This window comes from Balaenoptera borealis (assembly GCF_965194805.1).
Source record: "Balaenoptera borealis genome assembly, chromosome: 1".
NCBI lineage: Eukaryota > Metazoa > Chordata > Mammalia > Artiodactyla > Balaenopteridae > Balaenoptera > Balaenoptera borealis.
This window is the reverse complement of record NC_138860.1, coordinates 150133844-150146003: the sequence shown is the minus strand read 5'-3', so window position 1 is coordinate 150146003 and position 12160 is coordinate 150133844. Positions and strand designations below refer to the sequence as shown.

Sequence of the window (12160 nt, the reverse complement as noted above, 5' to 3'; positions counted from 1 at the left end):
GAACAGTGTGATGTGTAGATCCTCGTTAAATTTTTCTAGAATAACTGGCTATCCAGTTATTCTAACACCAAATGTAATGCCACATTTTTTACTGATTTGATACCTTTATTATACAAAATTCTCATGTATATTTGGATGTATTTTTGGCCTTTCTATTCTATTTCATTGATTACAGGTCAACTGTGTCTCCATTCTTTCTTGATGGCAGAGTCCTGATTTTTTTATGGTGATTTTCCTCCAATACCACCAGGTCCTCAGGGGAGGTGATTCTCAGATCGGACACAGACAGTAAATCATTATTGGTCTAAGCTAATATTTGTGGTCTTATTCCCTTTGCTATTTGCTGGTTTATTCATGGCCAGTAGACTTGAGGGGAACTCTATTGAATGGCTACTAGGAATAATAAAAATCTATTAGACATACAAAGGGGGATGTTTACAAGTTGGCAGTTGGATATATAAGTCTGAAATTCAGAAGAGAGGTCTGGAGTAGAGGTGTAATTTGGGGAATTGTCATTACATAGATCGTATTTAAAGTAATGTGATAGGATAAAATCATTAAGGAGTGAGTATAACTGGAAAAGGTAAGAGGTCAAAGTATTGAGCCCTGGGGCACTGCAGTATTTAGTGTTTTTTTTTTTTTGGCTGCACTGAGAGATCTTAGTTCCCCTGACCCGTGCCCCCTGCAGTGGAAGCACAGAGTCTTAACCACCAGACCACCAGGGAATTCCTGGCACTGCAGTATTTAGAGGTCAGAGAAATGTGGAGAGACCAAGAGCAGCCAGTAAGACAGAAGAAGAACCAGGGCAGTGGAGTGTCATAGTAGGCAAGGAGGAGGAATTGATAAGCTGTGTCTAGTGCTCTTGGTAGGTCAAGTAACACTGATTACTGATCGTTGTGAGTAAATGGACATCACTGCTGACCTTGACAAGAGCATTTCAGTGGAGTGGTGAGGGGAAAGCTCAACTGGACAGGGTTCCACAGGAAATGGGAAAAAGGAAGTGAAGACATCAACTACAGTACAGACCACCTTTGTGAGACATTTTGCTGTAAAAAAGAGCAGAGAAATGGGGGCTGAAAGGTCAAGCTCAGTCAAAAGAGGTTTTGTTTTGTTTTAAGATGGAAGAAATACATTCATTTTGATATGCCAATGGGAAAGAAAAACAGAAAAATCATGACATAGAAGAGAGGAGAATTGCTGGATAGGTGTCTTTGAGAAAGTGAAATGGTAGGAACCTAGCACTGTGCTACTCAAAGTGTGACCTGTATACTAGTGATGGTCCACAAAAGTTTGTCACCAGTTTGTGACAGAAATCAAGAGTAAATATTCAGAAACTTTTATAGCAATTTGACAGAAAAATTTTATGCCTATTGGATCTAATAAAAAAAAAAAATCTGACTGGCGTAGTCAAATTCATAGAGACAGAAAGTATTATAGAATGGTTGTTGTCAGGATCTTGGGGGAGGAGGGAATGAGGAGTTATTGTTTAATAGATACAGAGTTTCAGTTTTGCAGGATGACAAGAGCTCTGGAGCTGGATGGTGGTTATGGTAGCACAACAATGTGAATGTAGTTAATGCCACTGAACTGTACACTTAAGAATGGTTAGGAGGGTAAAAAATCTATATCTATATCTATATCTATACTTGGGCTTGCATTTTGTATGTCTTTTTAAATTTAATTTTCTAGTAATTTTTATTGCATTTTACAAAAATATAGGTTTATGGCTAATTGCGGGGAGAAAACAAGTCCTTTTGCACAGATAGTTTGAGAAGAATTGAGGAGGGTTTGACCTTAGCTAAAAGGCAAATAGTTCGTTTGTAGTAAGGAAAGGAAGGCAGAGTATAGGAGCAGAGTTACAAGCAGAGCAGAGTTATAGGTAGGTTGCAAGTTGTGGTGGTGGTAGTGGTGGCGGGAACTTATAGACGTTCTCTTTTGTTTGCTTCATTTCACAGTAAACTGGAAGCGACATCATCAGGTAAGTGAGAAGTATTGGGGGCTTCCCTGGTGGTGCAGTGGTTAAGAATCTGCCTGCCAATGCTGAGTACACGGGTTCCAGCGCTGGTATGGGAAGATCCCACATGCCACGGAGCAACTAAGCCCGTGCACCGCAACTACTGAGCCTGTGCTCTAGAGCCCGCAAGCCACAACTACTGAGCCCACGTGTCACGACTACTGAAGCCTGCGTGCCTAGAGCCCATGTTCTGCAACAAGAGAAGCCACCGCAGTGAGAAGCCCACGCACTGCAACGAAGACCCAACGCAACCAAAAATAAATAAAATAGATAAATTTCTTTTAAAAAAAAAGAAGTATTGGAAGTTTGAAGAGAGAGATATGAAATAGTTATCTAGTGGGGTAGGGGAGTGATGAAACTGGAGAAATGTAGTAGGATAGTCAAGCATTAAGGGCTTATTTGATGATAATGATATCAAATGTAGGTGGAGGCCAGTGAGTATGATTTTGCATTTTTCTCCACTCTACCCCCTTTTGCTACAGGATTACAGTTTCCTCAGGTGAGTACAGGGAAAGGAAAGAAGGACTGGAGAAATGAAAGTGAATACCTAGGACTGATTTTCATAATGGACATAGAAGCTAAGCTGTTCATGAAAGGAAATGAGGACATAGGATAGTGTGAAGAATAGTGAAAAGGTAGTAGGATTCTGAGTCTTGGTGGAGTTGAAGAATTTTTGGAGTTGGGTATTAGAGGAAGTGAGCTAGAAAGGAAGGAGGTTGAGGTGGGAGTGTTGGGTGATTAAAACTGAGATTATAGAGGAGTTACAGTTACTGGAAATGTGAAGACCTAAAGTATGAGCAAGGAAATGAGAGGCTGAGGCAAGGGTGATCCCTAGAGGAGAGGAACCTGAGAAGTTAGGGCATTGGAGGAATCATCTGAAACAACTGAAATCACCAAGAATTATGACAATAAGAATGAATGACAATGAACCAGAGCACGGGGGTCTATAGGTGACCGAAAGGAGTGACAGCTCAAATCTCCTGTTACGTCGTATATATATATATTTTTTTTTTACGTCGTATATTTAAAGCTCTTGTTTGTAAGCTCTAGTTATTTGAGTAAGTGTGTCTCCTTTAAGGGCTTGGGAGGGGGAGAAGCCAGAAATCGGGGGCGGCGCAGCTGGTGGGGGTTATTGTTGGGACTCCTCCGCCGAGTCTGCGCAGTGACAGAGAGGAGGCGGGGCCAAGCTCCGGCTGGCGGGCGGGGGCGGGGCCTCGGGGGCGGAGTCTGCGCTCCGGGTCGGGCTGCGGCTGCGGCTGCTGTCCTTCCAGCTTGTGAAGCAGGGAGGCCGAGGCCTGGGCCAAGCCCGGAGCCGCCGTTCGTCGGAGCCTCCTGGAGCCCCCGCGCAGGTTCAGCCTGGGGGCGGGCTCAGGCCCGGCCCGCCGCGGAACCCAGGACAGAGGCTGCATGCCCGAGGACCAGGCCGGCGCAGCCATGGTGAGGGAGCGAGGCCTGCCTGAGCCGCAGCCGCCAGCCACCCTGGCCCCCGCGGCCCTGCCCTCTCCAGCTCTGATACCCCGTCTGCTCCTGCCTTTACCTCCCCACCTTGTTACCTCCCCCTCGGTGACCGACTCCTTCTTCCCCTTGGTCCCCGGCCACCTACTGGGTTGACAACCCTCCTCCCCCTTAATCTCTCTCCACTCGGTGACACCCTTTTTTTAAATCACCCCCAGTGACAGCTTCTTTCGCGTTCCCCTTTGCCTATACCTCCTCGTCCTTTAACCCGACCTTCCTTTTCTCCTCTACCATTTTGCCTTGTTCTCTCGGGAAGTCTGCGCCGTCCTTCTTTTTCCTCCCTCTTTTTCGCTCCTGCTCTTTGCTCTCGCTTCTTACCCCCTTTCACCATTTTATTTCCACTGCCCTCTCCTCTCTGTATCCTTTCTCCTTTTCGTCCTCCACCATCCACATTTCCTCTCCCCCTTATCGGATGTCCTCTCTTCCCCGCTCTCACAGCTGTCCCCATTTCCTTCTACGGGATTCAAGGGTCTAAGCAGGAACAATTTGAGGACGATTGCTTCCCTGGAGCTGTAGGGCGGGCAGATAGGGGGTCGCAGGCTTTCTTCTTCCTTTTCTTTTTTGTAGAGGGAAGAGGGAGATTGGAGGTGTTGGAGAGAGCCTGCAAGCCTTATTACCTAATGTCAGTGCAAAACCTGAGTGATAGTGTGTTTTGGAGTGATGGAGTGAGGCTTGGGGTGAGGGCCGGCATGCATACTATGGCCTTATGAGATATCTAGCCTTTTGACAGAAATAACTTAAAATGTTTTAAAATGAATGTTTTTTTTTGAGTATCTTTTAATGTGGAGGTACAGTTTGGGAAATTTAAAAATATTTATTTACAAGCTTTACTATTACTCAGAACAAATGGGTTTTGTTTGGAGGCAGAGACCAGAGCATCTGGAGACCGAAAATCAGCTTGGCAGTCAGATTGTGACAGTCTCTTTAATACCTTGTATTATCTTCATTTGTTTTGCCCTCTCTGCTTTTAGTTGGGAGAGCCTTACATTTGCAAATTTTCTCTCTCCTTCCTGTTTCTCTTACCTGTTTGAAGCGTCAGTGGGTTTTTCATTGAGTTGGGTTACACATGGTTTGCAGTTCATTTAATGAACCCATTGCTCCATTATATGCAGCAATCTAAATTTTGATCTCTGGGAGGAATAAGACATTCTACTCAAAACGAAGTCCTGATAATTATGTTCTCCTAGGAGGTTAGTTAATTTCTGTTTTTTCCCCATCTGCTTTTTTGGAAAGTGGTTTATTATAAAGTTATTTAATCGGTGAACTTTCCCTAACTCACTGACTCTGCATTTTCAGGTTTTCATTCTCGTGTCTGCCTCCACAACAACCCTTCACATTCACAACTCATCACACTGTCATTGTATGTTAACCTGTTTCTTCCCCTGAAATGTGAGTTCTTCTAGGCAGTGACTATGCCTTACTTAACTCCTGCTGTTACCAGTGCCCAGGCCAAGTAGGTGCTTGAATGATTTCACTTTATGGTCTCATTTTCCTATCTGACAAATATAATCTTGAACTGAAATCTGAGGCAACTAGTGGACTACACAGAAAGAGTGAGTTTGAGAATCTTATTTTTGATGCAAAAAGGAAATTTAGTAAGATGTGATGATCTTCTTTTCAGAATAAAGAGCTGTCCCATCAGATACACCAAATGGCTAGATTTTTGGAAGTGTTAGCCTTCCCACTGAGAATGAATGTATGAGTACAGAGGGAGTTATGAACTCCTTTTTGGGTATTTAGGATCCAAAAGTGCCGTTTGAGCTGGGCCTGAAAGGTGAATAGGATTTATATAGATCATTTTGGGTAGGGGAAGAATGCTTTGTTGTGCATGTGAGTAGAAAGTAATTAGGATGTATTGTAGGTGGCAGGATTACCTTTATGTGACATGAAGAATGCAGGAATGAGGATGTGTAGTAGGAAATGAGACTAGAAAGACATTAGACATGGTTATGGTTTAGACTTTGTCTCCAACTAACTGGATTTTTCCTTACTTGTTAAAACACATACACACAGTGTAAAAGTATATGTATGGGAGAGGCGAAGAGAAGGCAAAATATTAGCTTATTATGAGCTAGGAATTATTCGTAGAGGCTACTTAAAAAAATTTCCCTGTGTAACAGGTGTAGTAGGCACTCAATAAATACAACCAAACATTATTATAAAGCTTCGTACTTTATATTTTTCAAAATTTTCATTGTTATGTTGTGTTTTGAATAGTTAGGGATGGCTTCCCAAAGGATCCTACTTTCAGGAAGAAACGTAAAGGATTAAATTACAGGAGTTGTGTTGTGGAAAACTAGATAGAACAAATAGCACATGTGAATGACCTGTGATAGTACTCTCTCTTGCCTGTTAACCCTGCATATCCAGGAGTTCTCAGCTCAAGGAAGTCAGGGAAACCCCAACTGCCCTGCCTACTCATCAGAAAAAACTCCCAAACAACCCTAAGTCACACACCTCCATTATGTAACTCTCTTTCATAGAGTACACATCAATTGTAATTTTGTATTTCTTGCTATGACTTTTCGGTTAATGTCTGTCTCTACCCCCAGACCATAAAAATCATTGATACAGAAGTGGCTTTTGACTAGCTTCTGAGGGCCAGGTAATGTTCTAGGCATTGTGGTTACAGTGGTTTAAAAAAAAAGACATGGTCCCTTGGGGTAAGGAAGATAGACAGTAAACAAATGTATAATGAGAATAGTTATAAATGCTAAGAAGAAACGAATCAGGGTAAGGTATAAAGTGACATCTATTTGTGTATGGCAACTATTTTAAATAGTATGGTTAGGCAGCAACACTAATAGCTAATATTCATTGAACATGACTGTGTATAGGCCCTGTTTTAAGTGCTTTACATATTTTATCTCATTTAATCCTCATAGCAACCCAATGAGGTAAGTATTAGCTCTTTGAAGGTAGAGACCGTGTTTGTTTGGCTCATATTGTACCTTTAACACCTACATAGTGCCTGGTGCATAATAAGTGCTTAATAAATATTTGTTGAATGGATGGATGACTTTGGGGAGGATCAGAAAAAGTCAGGGAGGCTTTGTTGAGAAGGGACATTTGAATTGGAGTTTTAACTTCTGGATTTTATTGGGTAAGAGCTTGGAAAGGAAAGCCATTCTTGGCAAAGGGACTAGCTTGAGCATAGAAGCTGAAACTGAAGGATGTATGCAGGGAAATGTATGATTCTAGCGTTAAGGGTGTGATAGGATGCAAGACTAGGTGAGCCTAGGGTCAAATTATGGAGGACCTTGAATCACAGGCTCAGGAGTTTGGGCCTCATTGTAAAAACCTTGGGTACCTTGAAAGATGTGAAGGAATTATCATAAGAGATTTTAAGGATGATCACTCCAAATCAATATGAAACATGATTTGGAGTGGCAAGAACTGTTGCACTAGTCTGGGTGAAAAGGAAGTGCGTGAACTTTCACCCTAACCTTGTGGTGGTGGTGGTGATGATTTAAATTGGAGGAAGGAGAGTATAGGGAAATGAAATAGGAAGATCTGGCACACCACTTTTTGGCTAAGTGAATTTTCCACAGAGGCATTACTAAGGAGTTATAGAATCACTAACAGCTTTGCAATTTTGCTCTCTGGGCCTCGGTTTTCATATATGCTGCCTTTAGGGATTTATGAGAATATGAAAACAAGGTAAATTTACCATACCAAAGTCCTTAATTTACAAACAGTAAGTCTCCCAAAGGTCAGGTGTTAGGTCATATAGAGGGAGAATTAGCACTTCCCAACCTTATTTAATTTTTTAAAATAGTTTTTGTGTGATATGAGAAAGGAGTAATTTTAATATTTATGTATTTAATGTATATATTTTATTTTTGAATTATATATATAGGTTATTTAATAATATACTGAACAAAATACCTTAAAACAAATTTCAGCCATTACTGTTCAACAAATGACACATTAACATAAGATAAAGTATATTTTTAAATGAATATCTATTACAGTGTAGATTGAAATTAATTATGCTTATGGCATCAAAATAGATAAGAACTGACTTTTTAACCTTAAATTAGGAATTCTTGCTTTTTTTGTACTTTAAAAATCAGTGGGTTTTTTTAAAATTAATTTTTATTGGACTATAGTTGATTTACAATGTTGTGTTAGTTTCTGGTGTACAACAAAGTGAATCAGTTATACATACATGTATCCACTCTTTTTAAAATTCTTTTCCCATATAGGTCATTACAGAGTATTGAGTAGAGTTCCCTGTGCTATACAGTAGGTCCTTATTAGTTATCTATTTTATATATAGTAGTGTGTATATGTCAACCCCAATCTCCCAACCCCCTACCCTGCTTCCCCCTTAGTAACCATAAGTTTGTTTTCTACAGCTATGACTCTATTTCTCTTTTGTAAATAAGTTCATTTGTACCGTTTTTTAAGATTCTACTTATAAGCGATATACGATATTTGTCTTTCTCTGTCTGACTTACTTCACTCAGTATGACAATCTCTAGGTCCATCCATGTTGCTGCAGATGGCATTATTTCATTCTTTTTTACGGCTAAGTAATACTCCATTTTATCTATGTACCACATCTTCTTTATCCATTCCTTCGTCAATGGACATTTAGGTTGCTTCCATGTTCTGGCTATTGTAAATAGTGCTGCAATGAACATTGGGGTGCATGTATCTTTTTGAATTATGGTTTTCTCTGGATATATGCCCAGGAGTGGGATTGCTGGATCATATGGCAACTCTATTTTTAGTTTTTTAAGGAACCTCCATACTGTTCTCCATAGTGGCTGTACCAATTTACATTCCCACCAACAGTGAGGAAGGTTCCCTTTTCTCCACACCCTCTTCAGCATTTATTGTTTGTAGATTTTTTGATGATGGTCGTTCTGACTGGTGTGAGGTGATACCTCATTGTAGTTTTGATTTGCATTTCTTTAATAATTAGACATGTTGAGCATCTTTTCATGTGCTTTTTGGTTGTCTGTATGTCTTGTTTGGAGAAATGTCTGTTTAGATCTTCTGCCCATTTTTTGATTGGGTTGTTTGTTTCTTTGATATTGAGCTGCATGAGCTGTTTGTATATTTTGGAGATTAATCCCTTGTCAGTTGCTTCATTTGCAAATATTTTCTCCCATTCTGTGGGTTGTCTTTTTGTTTTGTTTATGGTTTCCTTTGCTGTGCAAAAGCTTTTAAGTTTAATTAGGTCCCATTTGTTTACTTTTGTTTTTATTTTCATTACTCTAGGAGGTGGATCAATAAAAATCAGTAGGTTTTTATAATTTTTCTGTTTTGTTTCTAAATGACAAAATAAAAAGAATGGTTCTAGGCTGTTGCTTGCAAGCTTGTCTCCACAAATAAAACATTGGTGGTATGGATAGTTTATTTCTAATATTGAAAATCCAGGTTGGATATAACTATCATCACATTTCTTTTTTTAATACTTAAAAAAAATACTGAGATATCTTGATGTACCATTTAAGAATCCTGAGAAGATAAATGCACTCATTTACTCTTATTTCATCATCAGTGCAGCTTGTGTTTCCCGTCTTTAACCAACAGTTCATTCTAAGAACAAAAATAATTTAAAATTACTGTGTTGTTCTGTGTTCAGATGAAGTTATAACAACTGCGTGACTATAATATGATGAGTCAGTTTTCTCATTTCCACTAATTCATACATGTTCAGTGGATAAATTTTAGGATACTCTCAACTATTCTGTTTTTACAGGAGAAAAATTTAAATAATTATTTTATTAGATGGTAAAAAATATACAAATCGATGTTTACATGTGTATAACTGAATTACTTTGCTGTACAGCAGAGATTGGTACAACATTGTAAATCAACTATACTTCAATTAAAAAATATTTTTAAATATACAAAATGAAATAGATATAAATGTTGAATTTAATGATTGAATCATCCATGAATTAGGAAATGCTGGCTAGAACACTACCTTTTGCATAGATTCTAAAGCTAACCATTAAAAACATATAACCAATAAGTAGCAGAAATAGTCATTATCTGCAATAGAATAAAAGACATTTTTAATGCTAATAATTAAAATGGGAAAATAATGTTAAAACAAAATTCTTTTTCTTTTTACAGAACTTTTTTTTGTTTTTGTTTTTTTATTTTTGGCTGTGTTAGGTCTTCGTTGCTGTGCACGGGCTTTCTCTAGTTGCGGCGAGCGGGGTCTACTCTTCGTTGTGGTGTGCGGCCTTCTCATCGTGGTGACTTCTCTTGTTGCGGAGCACAGGCTCTAGGCGCACGGGCTTCAGTAGTTGTGGCATGCGGGCTCCGGAGCGCAGGCTCAGTAGTTGTGGTGCACGGGCTTAGTTGCTCCACGGTGTGTGGGATCTTCCCGGTCCAGGGATCGAACTCGTGTCCCCTGTGTTGGCAGGCAGGTTCTTAACCACTGTACCACCAGGGAAGCCCAAAACAAAATTCTTGAATGCTGGGACATTTATTTTAGAGAGCATGATCTCAAACATTTAGTGAGCACACAACGTATCAGATGATGTACTAATTAATCTTTACAGTTCCATGAGGTTGATGATGGTTTCTCATTGAACAGTTAAGAAAACTGAGGCTTTGAGAAATCAGGTAACTTTCCTATAGTCATATACCTAATAAGTGACAGAACAGGATTCAAGCACAGGTTTGTCCAACCCCTAAGTCTGTGCTATTTCAAACACCTTCCCTGTGCTCTATGAGACTGTAGGAATCTAAACTGAATTCAGGCATTTAAAATATTTGTACTATTGTTTCCATTATAAAAGTAATTCATATTTATTGAATATGTCAAAGGGTGTATATAATTTTATGGTTCTTGATCCATATTGCCAAATCGTCTTTCTACAAAGCATTTGGAGAGTATCAGATGTTGGTGGCATTCTGTGTTTAGCATTTAGATACCTTTTTAACATTGAAAAGCTTGAGACACATGACGGGAATATGCTTTTAGAATACATCAATTGGGGGAAAAAACCAAAAGGCTGGTAGAAATTAAGTATTATTTTAAAGTGATACTGCACTCTTAATTCTAACAGCATCTACTGTGCACTGATAGTGTACATTTCAAGATATTATTGTGGACAGAGCATACATGGTATGCATGTAAATTTGTGGACTCTTCACTGTGCTTAAGGAACCTACAGTTTAGGCCCCGCTAGTTTATAGTGGTCTTATAGCGCTGCTGCAGCCACATGGATTGTACTGCACAACTCAGGTGGCAGCTGTACATACGGCCAGCAATGGGTCTACAAAGATCTGTATCCTGTGTACTTGGCAGCATCTAACACATAGTGGGGGCTCAGCAAATAGTTTTACATAGTATACTAGGATTCTTAAGATCTAATTCTTTAATGAGCTAATCATTTTACGAGAAAAAGTCGTTGCATTTCCTGCTCAGTAATACTGAGCACACATGCTGTTTATCGTGCCTCTAGTTTTGCTTACACTGTTCCTTTATCCTAGAATGCTGTGCCCTTCTTGATTATTTAACCTTCAGGTGTCCCCTTAAACTCTACCTCCTTGTGAAGCCTTCATTTACCCTCAGGCAACCTTGGGTTCCTCCTTTCTTGTTTGCCTCCCCTGTACATTGTATGTGCTTTGGTTACAGCAGTTAGCCGGTGGTGGTGGTGGTATTTTTGTTAAGGAGCCTGGCTCTCTCTCCAGATTATGAGGTCTCTGAGGGTAAGAACAGAGTTGTATTTTTTCAGCTTCATGTCTTAAGCACATGGCATAATGCATGAGACACGGTAAGTAAATAAATATTTGTTCAATGAAAGAATGTGTGTATTTTGTAGAGAAGTGCATAAGGTGATGTTAACTGAGATGTGAATCATGAAAAAGGGGAAAAAAAGGTGAACACTCTGTACAGGTCCCCTGAGGGGAAACAGAGTTTTGATGGGTAAGAAATTTTGGATCAGACTAGTTTCTCTTACTAGCGTTAAGTGATACTTTTGACCTAGGATAAACATTTCTGTCCAGAAGAGTTCATCAGAAAGAGTTGGGAAAGAAGCCAAGTGATTTCAAGATGAATTGCAAAGCAATATCCCTTTGTATAAAAATTTGCAAATTATTTGTCTGTAATTTGTGGAGGTATCCTTCCGGAGAACAGAATATTTAAATACAGATAGTAAAGAATCAGTGACTGGTAAATGTAGAGGGGTGGTTAATTATTTAAACATTTTATTAGCTCTGTATAAAGATCTTTTTTCTTTTTTCCTATCTCCAGTTCTCCCTCGTATAAACACTTTTCTTAGCTCTCAAAAGCATCTTAATGCCTGTTCAATGTCATATTCTCCTTTTCTAGGGGCATTTTAAAAAAGTTTCAATGTTCTTAGTTACGTAATATCAGTTATATTCTTTTCATAGGCCTTTTAACCTATGGCAAATCGTTTTAGCTCTCTGTGCCTCCATTTTTAAATCTCTAAAGTGAAAAGGTTGTATTAAATCCTCTCTGTGATCCCTTCCACCTCTTAAAAAAATGTAGTAAGATTCTAGCATGTTAAAGGTAAATATTTTAGTAAAGTAGATATATTCTATTACCTATAGTACTATGGAATCAGGGCATGCCACTTTTTTTTTTTTCTTTCTTCTTTATAAATTTATTTGTTTTATTTTTGGCTGCATTGG

At 39.3% G+C, this 12160-nt stretch overlaps 1 protein-coding gene across 2 annotated transcripts in view; it reads left to right on the top strand.

Moving 5' to 3' along the window:
* Nucleotides 1-3232: 3232 nt before the first annotated feature.
* The window catches only part of ZYG11B (zyg-11 family member B, cell cycle regulator), a 74196-nt gene continuing 65268 nt past the window's right edge, over nucleotides 3233-12160 (top strand). For both annotated transcript variants that reach the window (XM_082370852.1, XM_082370851.1), the window contains exon 1: nucleotides 3233-3451. In XM_082370852.1, the coding sequence (XP_082226978.1) occupies nucleotides 3422-3451 (30 nt within the window). In that variant the 5' untranslated portion in view covers nucleotides 3233-3421. The remainder of the gene's footprint in view (nucleotides 3452-12160) is intronic.